Source organism: Pleurodeles waltl, chromosome 6 (assembly GCF_031143425.1).
Source record: "Pleurodeles waltl isolate 20211129_DDA chromosome 6, aPleWal1.hap1.20221129, whole genome shotgun sequence".
Lineage (NCBI taxonomy): Eukaryota > Metazoa > Chordata > Amphibia > Caudata > Salamandridae > Pleurodeles > Pleurodeles waltl.
In genome coordinates, this window is record NC_090445.1 from 1,547,989,625 (window position 1) to 1,548,008,887 (window position 19,263).

Below are 19,263 nucleotides of genomic sequence, written 5' to 3' on the forward strand. Positions count from 1 at the left end.
TGAGTGCCTGGTGCCGCGCGTCATGCAGCGCCAGAGTGCAGTGTGGAGGTACCTGTGCAGTGAGGCGCTCTGTGCCGGGGAGAGATGTGACGATGAGATCGCAGGGCACCCTCACTTCTCTTATTCTTTTCCAGAAATAAAAGAGCTCCTCGTGTGCTGCTGTCAGTGTGATGCGCTCTGTACACCGAATGGTACTCCCTTGCACTAATGTACGGTTCGTATTTCGGGTACTCGCACCACTAGGCACCCCTCACTGCTGTCCGTCTTTTCTATAAGTACCTGCTGCCGCTTATCATATCGTGGGTGCCAGTGCTCGAAATGGAAATCCGAGGTGCAGGTACTCTGTACCAGAGTGCATGCTTAATTCTGATAAGTGCCGGTACTCTTCAAATAAAAGTATTACGTTTTTCTTGAGAAGTGTAGGACTTCTCCCTCTCTCTCTCAAAAAAAAAAAGTGCCAGTTCTCTGGACCGGACAGTACCGACCCATTTAAAGCACTGGTGGGTGCTATATATGACTCGTGGCGCTTTCTGTGGAGTGATGATGCAGTGTGTCGGTGGTGTAAAACCACAGGACACTCCTCATTACAGTGCCTAGTGCCGCTCATCATGGAGGGGTTGCAGTGTGGTGCTGAGTGCCCGGGAGTGGGGTGTAAGGGGTTACACAGCTGGGGACCCCTCCCCGCCCCCCGTCTCTTCCACAGGTGCCTGGTGCGCTCATCATGGGATGCTCTACTTGCAGCGTGGTGCTCTCTGTGCTTGAGGGGCTCTGTGTTGGGGAGGGGACGTTGAGGGCCGCACCGCAGGCCACCCCTCACTCTCTCCGTTTCTTCCAGAAGTACCTGGTGCCGCTCATCATGGGGAGCCGCGCGGACCGGGAGCAGCTGCAACGGATCGAGTCCGGTATCTCGGAGATGGCTGTCAGTGTGACACAGACAGGTAGAGATTAACGACTCTATCAACTCACCACCCCCTCCCCATCTCCCTGTGTACACCCCGCCTCCTCCCGGCCCGTCTCTCTCTAATGCGGTGACTTCATTTATCTCTGCACAGAATCTGTTCACATTTGCAAATGAAGACGCCGTCATTTCGGTTTAATTTGAAATTGCTTGTTTACTGTCGCTGCGGCCTCAATTAATTATGTTTTCAGGGAAAGGCTCCCAACCCCAGAATATTAATCAGGGGTCTGCGATGACAGACTCGCAGAGGCCGGAAAGTTCACTTCTCATTTCTGTCGAGATGAGGTTTCCGGCGTTGCCATTTTTGGCGCGTTTTCTCATTTCTGCCACCGAGGGGGTCAAGGGAGCCCATAATTACTGTGGCTAATCCGACGCCTGACACCTTCCTCTGTCATGGGCTCTGCGGGGGGCTCACGGACCTTCGCGCCTTCAGTGCGTCACAGCTAGGCCCTGTTACTAGTCATGAGCATGGCGGTCTGTCTCCTAGGAGTGGATGTGAGGATCGCACTTTGAGACTAGACCCCGACGGTGGTAGGTTTCGAAGTGCCCTTCATTACAGAGACCACCTCAGCTGCCTGCTTCACAGTCTCCCTCTTGTAGAAATGACGAAAACTGTTGTTTTATTTATATATATATATATATATATATATATATATATATATATATATATATATATATATATATATATATAATAATATAACTTGCTTTGCACCGTATTTTTTTAATTTGGTGGTGGAGATGAGTTAGGACAATCGCCGTGTCCCAACCCACTCAGGAGGGAGACAACCTGGCTAAATTGGTGCATTTCCCTATAGGGCTGATATTAACATGTTTGCCAGACCCGGAAGGTTTCTGTCTCAATCCTTCTTTGTGGGCCTGGCTAAACCGTGTAATGATTAGTTAACTACATTGATATTTCCCGATGATGTGATTGGTACCTGCCTCAATAAGAAACTAGTTGGTAAATTTAATATCCTAATCTGGGTGGAGCAAGTGGTTGAACATCTATGTCTATTCCTTAGAGACCTTCAGCACCCCATGGCTATAAATGAGCTTTTCTTAAACTTATGGAATAGGTTTTTATTTAGCACTTAGATCTCTTGATGAGGCACTGTTAGGCCTCTTAGAGTGGAATCTTCTTGATTACAGTTCCATTTTCTTACCTAGATATCATACTAGGTCTTACCCCAAAGTATTTAAGCAGAGTTCCAAAATCCAACATCCATGACTTTCGTCCTCCAGAATCAGGCCATGTCTATGGTGGCTTTTAGAATAGGAAATGGTTCTCAATCTTGCTTTTCAGAGCTGTACTAAAAGTTGAAAGCAACATTTAAAAGTGTATTTAAAACTGCTCATCGAGATTGCAAATTAGACTGACCCTTCCCTGTGTATATCAGGGGTTCTACCCAAAAACGCTCTCTTTACAGTGGAGCCAACGGATGCATTTTACCACTAAATAGTTTGTATTTCGACTTCAAAGCATATCTGATAAGTTTCCCACGTCCGTGCGTGATGTGCTGCTCCAGTCCAGTTTTTTCCCTTTAAATTAAGGGACTTGTAGTCCTTTTTATGAAAAAATAAACAAACTTACAATTCCCCTAACTAAAGAAAAATCCTGGTCTGAAGCAGCACATCGCATATGGACCTATGAAACTTAGAAGGCCTGTTAAAGCATTTGGGACAATGTGTGTGTTAAAGGTGAGAGTTGGATTCTGGGGGCAAAAGGTCACAATTTTCTAGACAAAACCTTGACTCACGTGTCCATACAGTGTTAAGTGAGTATTAATCCAAATGTCATGTGACCACTAACAAAGCATCACAGCAAAAGCTGACCGTCACCATGAACATGCAGTGTAGGTACTGACTCTGGTATCGATTATCGCTTACTTCATCATTGATTATATGGACTTGGATGTACCATGATGGAAACTTAGCACCTGGATACCCTAATGGGTGACCAGAAGCGATCTACAAATCTACTGATTGATTGCTCAAATCTGACTTTCCTAACAGAATATTGACCATTAGCTGTATAAGCTTTTTTGGACTGAAAATTCAGAGGTTTGATCAACAACTTCGAGAAGTTACATCCTAAATTTTGTTAACACATTGGAATACATCCGTTGCATTTCCCCAGTAGAGTGATCTCTGATTTGCTTTTTAGGTCATGTGACCACTGCCCTCCTTTCAAGGCCTGCCTTTTATTATGTTTACAGCTCTGAAGAGTTACTCCTATCCAAACACCTCAATATCTGGTACAATTCTCTGGAGCACTATTTTCTGAGATGCACAAATCGTGTGTGCTTGCAAGTATATTGTTTTTTCTTTCCATATGATCAGTCCAAGTGTGCTGTTTCTAGGCACCACCAGAGTCTTTGCTGTTCCATTGCTCTATGATCCAGGCTGCACAAAAACATGTTGATAACGGGAATGTCTCTTGAATCAAGATGTCAATTTTTAGTAAGCCTGACTTATGAACTTCACACAGATTTTCAGAACCTGTAGTGTGTTCATAAGAGTGCACCACACATTGGAGCATAGTTTTGCGATGGCAGCATTTACCTTGACACAAGGCATTTTCTTTGGCTTCTTGTAGAGTACTGAATAGTATTCCGATTATTCTCCACTATTGGATCGTTGTTGAAGTGGGAGTCCCACAGTACCATAGAAAGCAGTAGTGAAAAACCTACATGGAAGTTAATGTTAAGACATTTCCTTTAATAGCTTAACATCATTTAAAAAGACCAAAAGTCCAGTCAGTCATGTGACAGCACACTTTAGAACCCTCACTATGGCGGCTTCAGTCCCTCGGATTTTCTATAGCATGTTGAGTGATGGGAGTCTCACTGAGTGCTGCTCAGTTGTCTCTTCAGTAGATTATATATATATATATATATATATATATATATATATATATATATATATATATATATATATATATATATATTACTACCTGACTGTGTTAGAACAACTTAAAAAAGGATTATTCAGGCCATGTGGGGCAAGAGAGGTTGTGCTCAGAAGACCCACATAAAGAGTGCATGTACCCTCTCCATCTGGAGCTTACAGTCAAAGACTGCTAGATTTGCCACACTTTCACCCAGAAAACTCTGAAGGACAGAGAGGGAAGACTATTATTATGGCTACAGAGACTGAAGTCTAAAGAACATCCTCTCTCTGAGGAGAATAGTAACTCCTCTAAAACAGAAAAGTCCAGCAAGAGGGATAGATCTCATAAGAAGGAGCCTTTAGAACCACCTAAAAAGGCTCTCATGAAAAAACACCATGAACCTTCAGGACATTATAAAGAAAACATATGAGGAGCGTTTACAAGTTTCAATGGAAAAAATAATTTTTTTCTCATAAAAATTTCCATCGGAACCCAGAATTCCATCCATAAAGGAAGTCCCTCTTAAAAGATCTTCAAAATCTCTCTCGTAAATGATGAAGTCAACTTCTGTATAAGAATTCCAGTTTTCAGGCATCATTATCACTGTCAACTACATCGTAGTTGATGACTACCACAACGTCGACCTTTTCTCAGTAGCATTACCAATGATAATCTAATCTCCAGCGGCTTCGACGGCTTATCACTTCTAAACTATTGTCGATGACTGCACCCTCATAAAAAAAAGGTGCTTGGGAAGGTTTCACAAACTTCAGTCATGATGGCACCTAAACACCTGTCAACGACTGTGTGGTCGACAAGACCACAGTCGACAAAGACTCCGTCGACGACAGCCCCATCGATGAAGACACCGTCAACAGCAGCCCCGTTGACTAAGACACTGCCGGCGAACACACCGATGATGGCAGCCCCTTTAACGAAGACACCTATGACACCAATGCTGACAAAGACCTCGTCAAAGGCAACAGCGATGAAACTCCAGTCGATGAAGACATCTACATTACTGCCAACACTGCAACCATCCACGAATGCACCTTTAACACCACTGATGCCTGTGTCTATCATGTTGCTTTCTGAGACATTACCAGCAGAGATAATCCTTCCTGCTCATATGTCATCAAGTAAAGTTTCACCCTTTACTCCTGCACATTTAGTTGCCAAAGATGACTCAGAGGATGAAGTCCCTATTGGTGTGGCACACAGCCATCTGAGCTACATTTAATGTGTCAGGAAGATGATGAGGAGGATCAATTCTATAAGGACCAATAGTGTGCTGGCAAACAACCACATTATGAGGAACAATACTCTGTTTATAGTCAACAAGACCAACAGGAGCACTCAGTTCAGATGCCACTGGAGTTAGTCACCCAGCTCTAACATATGCTTCAGGATTATAATAAGAGGTTATTAAATCTGCACCATCTGACCCTCCAACACAACCAAAGACACCCATTCTGTCTCCACAAATGCATACACAGATTCCTTAACCTCAGACGTTACAAATACCAGCTACCCCCACCTTAACATCACTGACAAATACATTGGCAGACTCACCAGCTGATGATCCACATACCTTGGATGAGGATGCAGAGGAGGGAGAGATACAGGGCTCCACTTTGATTCCCAGTGAATGGGATGATTACTTATTACCTACACCATCTCCTCCTGCACCGCCACCTGTGGACTCACTGCCAGGTGACATCAATGGTTTCCACAACATCATTGAGAGGGCAGCAAAGAGGTTCCAGCTTCCCTTGACCACCAAACAGACTGATTACTTTCTCTACAATTTTTAGGACCCCATGAAGAAATCTGTCAGTGCTATTCCTATTGTGGATTTCAGGAAGGAATCAAAATCATGAAAAATTTAAAAAAATACAGGGCACTGGGTGATTCACCGGCATGTCTAGTTGGTAACTCCAAGCTGGATTCCGTCATGTCGCAAGCAGCCCAGCGACATGAAAATAAAACTTTAACCCCTGTCACAACTCCACCAGATAGGGATGGATGTTGACTATATAACATCGGCAAACACTTCTCTAGCATAGCAGACATCACAGTTAGAGTAGCCAACTCTCTGGCGTTCGTAGGAAGGTTTGTTAGACAAATTTGGTCTGATATGGCTTAATATGTAGACCATCTGCCAGAAGAAGCAAGGGTTGATGCTAAGAATATTCTCTAAGCGGGAGAAAGGGGTTCCGCAGAGATTAGTGACTGAGAATAGCTATCTTCTCAATGGGATTAAGGCAATTAGTCGGAGCAGCAGTACTCGGAAGACAAGGCTGGCTGAAAGCAACATCTTTCATACCTGAAACCAAAGCAAAATCTTGGACCTGCCGTACAATAGTGAAATGTTGCTCGGCCATCATTTTGCTGATGCTCTCCAGGCTATCAAGTGCGATACAGACACGGCCAAGTCCATATGAACTCTAAAGAAAAGGCAACAGCCCTTTCAGGGATCTAAGGGGAGTGGTCATACTCTTATCAAGGAAGATTCTAGTCCTATATACAACAGTTTCATCCCTTCCAGAGTCTGTATCGCTCCCAATACGCCCAACAATATTGACATCCATCTTCAGTGGCGTACAAGCAACCAGTAAGAGGGGAAAAGCCTCCCAGAGGGTGAGACACTACCAGAAATGACCTTTTATCGTCAGCGGTTGCATCTCCCCCCCCTCCCCCACCCCCCACACACACACTCTGAGAAAACAACTTGAGGGCCGTATAGCCTTCTATCTTCAACAGTGGTCCCTCATAAGAACAGACAAATGGGTCCTGGATGTCATAATTCAGGGACACACATTTAAATTCACCAACCGCATGTCCCTTCAAGAGGGGCACCTTCTCCCTATCTAAAACAGCTCTTGCTGGAGATATCCATCATGCTGGCAAAGGGTGCAATAGAAGAGGCCCGAAGACTGAGAAGGAAATCGGTTTCTACTCCCGTTTCTTCCTAACAAGTACAAAGTCAGGAGACTGGTGCCCTATATTTGACCTCAGACGCTCACCAAAAGTTAGAAAAAACAGTAATTCAGCCAGCACCCACTAGCCATTCAAAGTCCTCCCCTTTGGCCCAAATTCGGCTCCATGTGTATTCACCAAGTGCCTGGCTCCAGTGGCAGCTCATGAATGACAAAGAGTGCAGGTATTCCCATACCAGGACGATTGGTTCATAAAAGCTTCAACATCTCGGCAAGCCACAGCAGACACAAAACTCTGCCTTACATTCTTCGAAAAGCTGGTTCTCTCTGTATAAAGGCAGAAATCATCTCTCATTCCACCATCAAATCTACCTAGGTGCAGTCCTAGATACAGACCAAGACAAAGCTTTCGCCTTACAGGAACAACAATCCAGGATTCAACAGCTATCCCAAAAACTCAGCAAAAGAAAGTCTTTTTCAATTTGACTTTACAAGCTACTCATGGGAATGCTATCCTCTTGCGTTCCACTAATTCTGAATTGCAGACTACACATGTATCAATTTCAGGAGAATTGGGCAAGCAATGACTACAAGTTCAGGGGTCATTGGACGACTTCATTCAGATCATCCTGACTTGATAAGATCCATGCTATGGTGGGCTCAGAGCGGAAACATTGCCAAGGGACTAACATTCTTCTCCCAGGTTTCAGACTTTGTCAAAACGACAGATGCATCCTTTGAGGGATGGGGTGCTCATGTCCAGGATCAGTCTGTCAGTGGAAAATGGAACAAATCTGAAAAGAAGATGCATAAAAATCTACTGGAACTCAAAGCCATAGTGCTTGCTCTGTTATTGTTTCTACTGAGAGTAGCAGGCTCATCCGTATGGCACCACCACCATTACATCAACAAACAGGGAGGCACAAGATTATCAGCCCTATTTCAACAGGCACAAGCAATCTTCGAGTGGCCCTGCAGAACCAGATAACACTGAGGGTGGAGCATTTGCCTGGAGCAATCAACTTGTTAGCGGACACTTTAAGCAGGACAACTACCATTTGTCACAAGTGGGATCTCGATCAAAATATTCTGGAAACCATCTTCACTCGCTGGGGTAAACCAAATCTAAAACTGTTTGTGACCAAGAGCAACTGAAAATACCATTGTTATGGAAGTTGACATCACTAGAAGGGGCCGTTGGGGAATGCGTTTTCCATCAGATGGTCAAAGATCTTTGCGTACGCTTTACCCGATCCTGATAAACCTGAGCATTCTATGAAAAATGAAGAGAGAAACTTGCCAAATGATCCAGATTGCTTCCAGATGGCCCAGACAGTTCTGGTTCTCAGAGCTCCTACTTCTTTCAGAACAGGCACACATTCAGCTGAAGCCCATTCCTACATTACTGATGATCAGCAAAGACCAGGTACTTCATCCCAATCTGTCTTCTCTACATTTGTCAGCCTGGTTCCTGAATTCAGTGAATTCGCAAAATTGAATATCCCAACATACTGCAGGAGGATCCTGGCAAATGCCAGGACAGACACCACAATAAGTGTCGCGATTCACCTTTCTCTTACCGCCTTTGTCAGATGTAGGTGGAGTACGGCTTTGGATTTTGCACATCCTGGTCTGACCCCGATAGGGGCAACCCCTTCCGGTAGCCACGGTGCTGCTGGCAAGATGGAAGCCAAGGCAGTCCTTGCCTGCGAGAAGGAGCTTCAGATGAAAAACCATCAGGAAAAAAACCTCCAGGAAGGAGCTGCAGGGAATCAGGAAAGGCACAGCAGAACTCAGGACTCCAAGACTGGAACATCAGGAAGCTGCAGGAAAAATTCAGGCAGGAACAATCCATAAAAGAAACAAGCAGGAGCGAGGACCACCACCAACCAGGAGTGTTGCAACGCAAAGACGAAAGAAACTCAAGCCCCTCATATACCCGGAAACAGGAAGTGAACAAACAGGAAAAAGGGAAAACCTTTTTAAGCCTTATTAAGTTGGGAAAGTGTCATAAGACAAACTAGGCAAAACGCCATCTTGGAAAATGTCTAATAACGGGAAGGAACAGTGCACGCTGAGAAAGACAATCATTCTGAGACATGGAAAGTATGGCCCCCATGTCCAAAAAGACGGACAGCCGAGAACCGAAGAAACCATTTGCGACCCAAGACTAGAGCATGCGGTGACCACGGCGAGATACGCAGCCTGACCCTGGGCCACCCGACCTCACCGTCACACAAGCAGTGGACGCTGCGGGCAGATAAGCGTCCCGCGGCAGGTCCAACGCACCAAAAATCAGACCACGGGATGAGAATGGGGTGCAGCAGGCGGATTACCGACCCATGGCGTAGCAATAAGACGTGTAAGCTCAAGTGGAAATACTACTATTTCTGGTTTCAGGAAATGAGGGTTCATCCGATCTCATCAACCCCAGAGCAGATCCTGCTGTATCCTCTACAACTGGCAAAATCCTGTCTCACTTATCCGTTAAGGTGCACCTAGTGGCAATATCCTGCTTTTGGAGATCGGAAAAGTTACCTTCCCTTTGGATGGTGAGAATAATCAAGCAGTTCCTCAAGGGACTTTTCAGAGTTTTCTCTCCTGTGAGGGAACCTCTCCCTACTTGGCATGTCAATGTAGTATTGAGCCAATTTATGAAAGCTATGTTTGAACCAATCCACAAGACAGACATAACATTTCTCACGTAGAAGGCAGCAGACAGTTAGTGACATACAAGCGTTTACCATAAAAGAGCCATTCATTCAATTTTAACAGGACGGTGTCATAATAAGAACCAATCCCAAGTTCATACCAAAGATCCCTTCGGATTTCTACATTGATGAACCCATAGTATTAAGGGCATTCTTACATTCTGTCCCAGTCCTCATACAATGGCAGAGAAATCTCTGCATACCTTACACGTTTAAAGGTGTATCAAATTCTACTTAAAGAGAACGAAACAGTTCAGCAGAACAGAATTTATGGAAAGGATTCCCAACGTCCAAACAAAGCATAGCAAGATGTATCGAAACTGCCATTCCATTCTGCGTCGGCAGGCAGGAAAACCTTTAGCTCGCAAAGTTAAGGTTCGTTCCACTATAGTTGTCTCTACTGCCACACCTCTTTGCTGGTGTGCCTATTCAGCTGATATGCTGAACAGCAACAAGGTCCAGCAGGCACACCTTTACGCAGCACTACTGCCTGGATTCTGCTGACAAAAGTGATGATACTGTGGGACAAGCAGTATTGCAGCATCTATTTCAATAAGGTGAGCCACTTCCATCTTTCCCACCTTCTGCAGGTTAATTATAATGTTATTATTTGCAAATGCTAATGGCTGACTATTCTGATTCAAGCATGTGAATCTATGAAAGATCCACTACTGGAGAAGAAAATAAGTTAATTACCTGTACCTGTAGATCTCTGTATTGGTATATTTCATAGATTCACATGTCTCCCACCCTCCTCCTCACAGAGGCTCGTCTTATTCCTATACAGTATGATATCTCACTTGTGCTGGAAAATCTGAGGGACTGGAGACTCTGTGGTGAGGGTTCTAGAGGGTGCTGTCACCTGATTGGCTAGACTTCAGGCCTTTTTAAATGATGTTATAAAGGTATTAAAGTGAATATCTTTTGACATTAACTTCTGTGTAGGTTTTTCACTAATGCTTTTTGTGGTACCGTGGGACTCCCACTTCGGTGAGGAATGATTCAAGCATGTGAATCAATGAAAGATACGAACACTGGAGAACTACAGTTACAAGTAAGTAACTTGTTTTCTTTTGTTCAAGTTCACAGAGCAATCATGAACAAGAATGCCAGATATTTCCAGTATAGGATTGATAAATACAAACTCTGGCAGGCCCTAACATTGTGGGCATAGTCCCGACTGCTTGTGGTGTGTCTTAGGCTAATATGCATTAGGTAAGGCACTTTTGTAGTTGGTTGATTGTCACAATATTGCAGACTAACTATAAACCTAAAGGTACGTTGCAATCATATCCTAGACAGCCATCAGCATGGTTGATTTTTGAGTGTGATATTGTGGTACCACACCTTGTGGTTGGGGGACTACTGTTGTGGTTATTTCTTTTAATTCCAGAAGACTTTCTCCTTTCTGCTAAGCCGATTTCACTCTGGCCCTAAAAAATAGCCTTTCTAAGTATGGTTTAGACATTTAACATAGAATGCAAGGTTTCACACCCTGAAGCGTATGTATACCAGTGAAAGGGGTATGCATTCTTACAAAGTTTAATGTCAAACACAAGTTTACACACCCATCTGATTCTGGAGGATGGCAATTTTCTGACTAAGCACCTCGTCCCACCTGAAAAAATCCCACTAGAAAATTAGTTCCCCATCCCAGTCCCTTATCTGCGTCGAAGGGCTTGTATTATGGAAGATCTAGCAGCACCAGCAGCTCCTGCACCAGTTATTACTTTCCTGAGAGGGAATCTACTGAAATGTTCAGTGTTGATGGGCGATAAAGGTTCTCATGACCTAAGGGTGAAGCAGAAGATCATGAAGGAACATTCTTTCACAGTTAGACTGGGTAAGGTGAAACCTATATGTATCACTATACACTCGGGATGCAGTACCAAATTATTCAGCTTCTCTTAGTCAGCTGTGAATACATGCACTAGAAACTATTTTAACTTTTTTTTTTTTAATCACTCAGACACTTCTAAAAACATTACCTAGTTATTGAATCTAATAAATGATCAAAGGGATATCCTAATCAAATCTAGAGCTATCCGTCCTCAAAATACTCACACACTGTCGTAACCATGTGTCTGTCATCATCAAACGTCCCTGTGAAACAGAAACCCCCAAATACAAACGTTCTTTAAAAAAAAAAAAAAAAAATGCAATGAAGTGTTCATCAAACTCTTCTGTCCTTGCTCCCATCATCCCGGCATTGAAGTCCTGCACCATAGTCATTTGACTCTGGTAGATGTTCTCTATGGCAGTGTCACAGGAAAGTACATGGCACGTGCCCTTTCCTTTTATCAAAAAAGGTTTGTATTTGATATTTATAGTATCTTCTCTTTCATTTCAGAAGATGGTGGTCATTCTTTCGCTGTTACATTTGTGAAAAGGCCTTTCGGGTTTGTTGTAAAGAGGCACAGCCGCCACTTGTTATACATTATCCTAAGGGTTCTTTAGAGATTTCAGCTCTTTAAGAAATTTATGATATATTATTTTCTAGTGTTACAGAAAAACTTTCTTTCTGCAGCGGGGACAGTCCGTGCTTGTTTGGAATTTATTTGTTGTAGTCATTAAGGCTGTGGAGGAGTTGTTTCAGCAGAGGCTTATACGTTTCCTTTTCTGTCGTTTAATCTTTAACATGTATAATTGATGGCCCAGACACAGTTTCAACTGATAAGCTACACGCTCTTTTTAGCAGGAAAGATGTATTTCCAAAAATATACATGTGCCCACCATGAGCTACATATATAAAGATTCATGTTGGAAATATTCCCTTTTTCTTTTTTTCAGTCGTTCTATTTTTAGCTTCACAGCCTTCGCATAACCTTGACATTAAGTGTATTCGTAGTTAATACTTGGATAGCACAAAAGAGCCTCATTGAAACTTCGTGGATTATGGAGCATGGATGCCTGCCAAGCTGTAAGAAGTAAGGCTTCAGCAATCTAAGGGATGTTTCCTTATGGGAACGGGGCAGGGAAATCCACCCTTTCATTCGGCAAGCATTGCTGCCTAGATGTAATCTTTGTTCCTAAAGTAGGCTTGGGCAGGTACCACTGAAATAAGATTTTTTTGTTGAGTTGTGGCCCTTCAAAGTCTCTTCTCTGTTTTCTTACTGACCGACTTCTCCAGCCCATCTAGTCATCCCAGACCCGTAAGAAAAAGTCCTCTAGTTCCAGCAGTTAATTGTCGAGGTGTAATGAAGTTTGCACTCTATCAGTTTTCGTAATATATCCATTACAATCAATTGAGCAACATTTGTTTAAGTGCATCTTGGTTGTCTTCCACTTTTACAGACGTGTTTTATTAGCACAAATGGAATACATATACCAGATTCTTACATCTATACCCCATTAGTCCGAAAAACACATTTACTGTACAAGTTAAAAATATCTTTATTTCAACCATCAGCTTGTGAAGCTGGATATACAAGTTAAGAAAAAAGATTGTACAAAATCTTTCTAGCTATGAGTCAAATGCTTTTCAGGAAATCTTGAATAATTCCAAAATCATCTAGCTTGCTAACATAAGTGCTGTTACTCCATAATTAATTATTCTGACTATAAAAGAGAAGTCTTGAAGCAAATGTTCACATCCATGGATCCTACCCACAGCTTCAAAGGTGAAACAGTTTCCATAACCAACATGGGCTTATAATATCATGCTTGATGAAGAGTGCAGACTTTCGATGCAGCAACACCACACAGTACTGCTGACCAACACATTACCTAAAGACCATAAATTAGGAATTAGCCCTCTAATCTGTCAACTCAAATTGGCCTTACATTCATTATACCTGCCACACAGTTAGGGATTATGTATTACACCAATAAGTTAAAAACACTCCACAAAACATTACTTATTTTCAAAATAAAGCTGATGTTTTCTTTCTTATAAGAATCTACCAGACCAGTGTTGTGGAAAAAATAAATATTGGAAGTTGCTGTCTGGTGTAGGCTTAACCAGACAGCTGCTCTTTAGTGAAGTTTTTCATCACTGCTTCTCTCTTGTGAAGTTCAGCTAACCACTGCCAAACTACTCATCACTCTGTAGTGAAACTAAGTCATGTCTGTTCTCTAATGAATTTCAACAGGCTGGTGCTGAAATGATGGGTGGGCTGACATGAGGCTTGTTGAATCTGGATCCCTCACTTACACTCCTTCTCTCTCTAGTGACTCAGCTACAAGGAACATTGGCTTCAGTTCAGGAGCTATTACTGCAGCAACAACAGAAGATTCAGGACCTTTCGCAAGAGCTAGCAGCTTCTAAGGTAATACCTCTTGTTTCACTGCCAGCCACCCCTATAAGAAATTCCCCTGTTTGACCCATTTTTATTTCCAGTGCGATCGCTCCACTTCTCCAACATATGCAGTGTGTACTAGTTTTTAAATGTCTCCCATAGGCAGCAGATAGTGATGGATAGAAGTGCTTCAATTTAAATACCTCGGACTTCCTCACTGTAACAAACCTATCCATTATTATATGACTTGTCTGTGCAATTGCAGAACGGGACCAACCACATGCTTATCAGGCTTGACCCTCACACAAACATTTCATCTTCTACAGCAATATGACACCCCATTCTTGTTTTAGAGATTTATAGAGGCATTCAGACGACCAGCATCTCTAATATAATAGGCAGGCAGTACATTGATTATAACCATGAACAGATGTCAGTCTACGAATTAGAGACCACACGTATATTGTTGTGTCCTAAAAGGTGACCGCAACAAGTCATAAAGTTTGAAACGTTCTCAAAACTCATTTTAATATTGTGTTTATTACCAGGTCTTACCCAACACTAATGCTATTATTTTTCTTAATGGCTATTTAGCACTTACGTATAATTCTCTATTAGTATAGCATTTCATTGCTTGCTGTAGTTTATAAAATAAATCTTCCTTATATTCTTAGAGCCAGGTATCATAATACCTCTGAGATGTTTTGAGAGCTTGGAGTGTTTTTTTATTCTGCGTGCAGCTCACCTTTTTTAATACCAGTTATTGATTTGAAATCCCACTTAAACATTGTTTTTTTGTAGTCTGTAAAACTTTTATGAAAGGGCACGCATTATTTTATGAATTTCACTTAAGTTTTTTGGGAGTTCATAATGAACATTTTATATGCCTTGTTGCACTGACACGTCATACTGGGATTCATGGGTAATTTTAACTTGCATTTACTTTTTTGTTTCTTGATCTCCCTTTACCAGGTTAACCATTCTGGAGTCTTTTTTAACGCCCCGGATGAGGGGGTTGCTGTCTATCTTAATAAAGCTCCAAACTCAATGTGGATGTTGATTTGCCACTTTTGTTAAGGTGGTTTGAATTGTACAAGAATTGCTATTCGTTTTGTTTTCTTTTAAGCGTTAATTATGTGTTTTCTCTTTTTTATGTCAAACACATTCTACTGTAACTGAGGCTGTCTTTGGCACGCTGATCAAACAGGGAACTGAGAACAGATTTTATTAACCAATCGGTGCAGTATCGTTACTCTTATTAATTATCATGTTTGTGCTAGCGCACACAAAATCATGTTCACCTTTGCTGGTTTATTTATCAGCACAAGCTAGTGGCTGATGTTTTTTGTGGTATTTGGCAAAGTGTGTTTCACACGGTGGGGAACATAGACACTACACATGGCAGGAAGATGTAATTCTGATCTTAATGCGTGTATCAGAAATTCGATCTGGATAGTTTGAACTGCTTTAGATCGGCTGGTGTCTTACCAAAGGAGTTAGTGACTAGTCTGCTGATTAAACTTGTGTATTCTTTTCAAAAAGGGTGTTATTTGAGAAGCATTTCTTCAAAGTTATACATTGATTTTAAGGGTTGCTTTCTTAGTGTAAGTGGAAATAGTGTATGGCTTTCCAAACGTAAGCACAATCATTACAGTAGACTCCATTTGGATAGCTGGGAGGGACACAGCTCTCTTGTTGTGTGCTCTCATTATTCCCTGTTTAGAGGTTGTTCTTTTCATTTTCAGCATACTGTATAAAATCGATTGCTTAAAAAGCTTATGTTACGTTATAAACTGAATCTAAACATGCATTACAGAATTAAATACTTGGGTCCGTTGTACCAAGCTAGGGTCGTAAACCGACTCCTGTCTCATTAATATTTATTAGGCGGGCCCTGCAAATGGTTGAAAATAAAGAGATGGAGGGCCGGCAGTGGGCAATAGAACTGTTTCTGTTCACTCGCGTTCATGCAATGACGCCTGTGAGAAAAGTGGTCTGTGGAGCATGCAGTTATCCCCTAAATTATTCCCCTCATCCAATATCTCACGCAATGCCAAATGGCTATATTCACTTGATGGACGGTGTGCAAAGGAAACTTCTACTCTGAGAATGGGATACCACCCCCTTCATGAAGTTGGTATCAAATCGATGGTTTGTGGCTGAAATTGTTATACAGGCTACTCATGCATTCCATTGAATTTGTTGGGAGGAGAGAGAGGTCCCTTTCTTGCAAAACTGTGTGCCAGGTCCCAGGCCCAGCTGTCCCCGTGCTCCTGGCTTCTCCTAGCTTTTTCCTCATTCCCACTGCATTCTCATTTCTTTCCCCCCATTTTTTGTGCCCTCTCCCTGCTTTTTCCTCACTTTCAATGGTTTCTCCTTGTTGTTTGTGCAATTTTTTTGTGCCCTCTCCTTGCTCTTTCAGCCGTTCTCACTACTTTCTCCTTGCTTTTTCCTCCGTTTTTGCGTGTCTTCTCTTTACTTTGTCCTCGTTTGCACTGATTTCTCCTTGCTTTTCCCTGTTTTTTTGTATGCCGTACCCTTGCTTTTCCCTAATTTTCACTGCTTTCTCCCTGCTTTTCTTCCTCATTGCTGCTCTGTCCTGGTGGCAGTTATTTTCTGCCTAGCCCCATTCACTGCCTTCCAGCGCTACTCCATCCTCCGAGGACTTACTTAATGGAGGCCGCAGCATGACCCCATTGAGCAGGTCCCAGTACCAGCTCTCCCTGTGCTACTGCATCGTCCTTGCTACTGTCCCCTCCTTGCTTTTTCTCTGTTTTTTGAGTGACTTCTCCATGCTTTTCCTTCATTCTCACACCGTTCGCCTTGCCCCACCACCGTTTTTTGTGTGCCCTCTTCACGCTTTCCCCTTGTTTTCATTGCTTTCTCCTTGCTTTTTCCCTTGTTTTTTGTGTACCCGCTTCTTGCTTTTCTCTCGTTTTCACTGCTTTCTCCTTGCATTTTCCCCCGTTTTTTGTGTGCTTTCTCCTTGCTTTTTCCTAGTTCTCACAGCTTTCTCTTTGATTTCCCCCTGTTTTTTTGTGTGCCTACTCCTTGCTTTTTCCTCATTTTCCCTGCTTTTGCTGGGACCTGCAAGCGCCTTGGTACCCTGTCGGGTGATTAGGGTCTCTTTACAAATCCTGATTGATTGATGCCCAGCCTCCTTCCAAATTGCAATCAGTTGCTTAGGGCATTTTGCCAATCAGAAAGTAATTTTTGACTCTCAATTTGTCCTTTGTGCATCGCAACATAATCTTGCTGTCAGAAAGTCTGTGATTTTGTAAATTTCAGATTTGTTTTGTTTTTACCGCAAAATGACTTAGAGTTTTGAGCCCTTGTTATTTTAAACTAAATCAGTTAAAGGTCATACATTTTATAGACATTTGATCTCTCACTCGTGCTACCTTAATTAGCAGCATTCTGAAATAAGTCAGTAATAGATAATAAAATCACAAGGTTTTTGGATGAAAACAACCCATGCCAGCATCTTCAGGTCATTTACTACACTGGTTTACTATACAAGCAAGTGTCAACATCAACCCCAAGTTCCACATGCAATAAAGATTGCCCCAAAATTACAGGGACAACATTTAGGAGATTGGTGAGTGTATGTTCCGATTGAACCACTAAAAACACAAGGACATTTTATGTTCAGGTTAAAAAAAAAAGTCTTTATTGCAGTTTTCTCAACACAGATATATTTACCCGTGACATGGGAATCCCTGTACTGGGTTTCCTGATTTCAGGCATCACTGTGAGATAGACAATAACATAGATGTTGCACGCATAGTGTAGGCTATACATCAGTTACAGTGGTATCACACTCAAGTTCCGTAATGACCGGTATGCAAACATATAACCACACAACAGCAATAACTGGCACATGGGAGAGAGAAGAGGTATAATAGGGGGCACCCGTTGTCAATGCAGGTAGTCTCAACAGTTCAGAGCGAGGATGAAATTACAATTTATGGTCATAGGACAGTTGTGGCAGGTCGAGATGGCTGGGTCACTATGCATTGCGTCCCTGTGATCCACCGGAGTAAAGAAAAGGGGTGAACAAAACAGGGGGGTCTGAGGCAAGTGCGAGTGTTAGCAGATCGGCAGGCATTTGCAGGGATATGGGGGTCTGCACATGATGGCACCAGTCCCAGGGAAGGAGGATTGTCTTGGGACATAAGATGAATGAATTGTTCGAGAACTGCGTCCCATTCCAAGGTTATATGGTGTTTGCGAATGTCACATTTCTTTCCCCCAGTTGCCGCATTCTGCCAAGCTGTCAGCAGGGCTGCAGTTCGGGCCTTACCTTGTAATGTAAATGTCATCTTGGTGAGCAGGAGGGCCAGCCCGGCAAAACTCGTGCACACGGAGTGTATTTTCCTACATTTGAATATGTCTAGGGCACAGGCTATAGGATATAAGTTCAGTAACTTTGTGCAACGCGATATGGACACTACTCCAGTAGGTGGCAAGGCCAGGACAGGACCACAGCATGTGGAGGGGGTCTGCATCTTGAGTCTTGTAGCGGGGGCATCAGGGATTGGCCGCAGGGAAATAGTAATGGAGCTGTACGAGGGTTAGATATACTCTGTGAAGGACATGGAACTGTATGTTTTTGAATCTGGTGTTCTTGAGACACCTTGTGAAAAGTTTAGCACCATGTCCCACTCCGTATTGTGCAGTGCCTTCTCCAAGTCCTCTTCTCACCTTGCTCTCAGGGGACCTAGGGAAATCCCGGTGTGGGTAGGTATTGTTCGATACAGCCATGTGATCAGATGGCCACCATCTCCCATGGTGAGGCGCACCTGTAGGTCAGTGTGGGTAGGCGGTTCTTCATCCCATGAAGACCGCAGGTTGTAGCATGTGTTGTGTAACTGTCGACACATAAGAAATTGGCCTGGTGGGAGGTTGTGATTGTGTCTGAAGTTGGTTGAGCGTCAGAAGGTGGTCTTCAGAAAAGAGATCACCAGCAGAGATCAAGGACCGTTTGTGCCAGTGTCTAAAAAAGTTTTATCTTCAGTTGACTGAACATTAAATAATTAAGACCTTTGCTTTTTTGTCTGTCAACCTCGCCGAAACCAAGCCCTGATGATAAAGTGGGTAGATTGTGGTACTTGTAAAGCATTATGAAGTGTGATGACAAATGCAAATGTAACCCCGGATATGCCTTATTCATAAAGGCAGGGTGGCTATGACCGTTGAAGGGGTGGCTTTTCCTGTAGGGGTAGTATTAAAGGAACAGAAGTACATGGATTGGGTGCAAATGGAGTCTATTAGGCTATTTGCATGATCTTGGGTATTAACAGAAAACCATTCACTCTGGCCTAACATGTTGAACACCTTCATTATTAGAGCATCCATAAAAATATTGTGTTCAGTTGATTCATAAGATATATCAGTTTTGGGTGCCTGGATTTCATAAATGGGACAAGTGTTAGAGAATATAATGTAGGACAACCTCTGATATTTAGGGACCGGAGCAGGAAGTGTTTCAACATTAGTACAGCCCCACTCATTACGAGGTGAGGTG

At 42.8% G+C, this 19,263-nt stretch overlaps 1 protein-coding gene across 1 annotated transcript in view; it reads left to right on the forward strand.

Annotated features, from left to right (window-relative positions):
* Positions 1-19,263, forward strand: part of PEX14 (peroxisomal biogenesis factor 14) — a 419,725-nt gene that overhangs the window by 390,307 nt on the left and 10,155 nt on the right. Inside the window, exons 6-7 of the mRNA XM_069241206.1 lie at positions 836-938; positions 13,669-13,766. Coding sequence (XP_069097307.1) covers positions 836-938; positions 13,669-13,766 — 201 coding nt within the window. The remainder of the gene's footprint in view (positions 1-835; positions 939-13,668; positions 13,767-19,263) is intronic.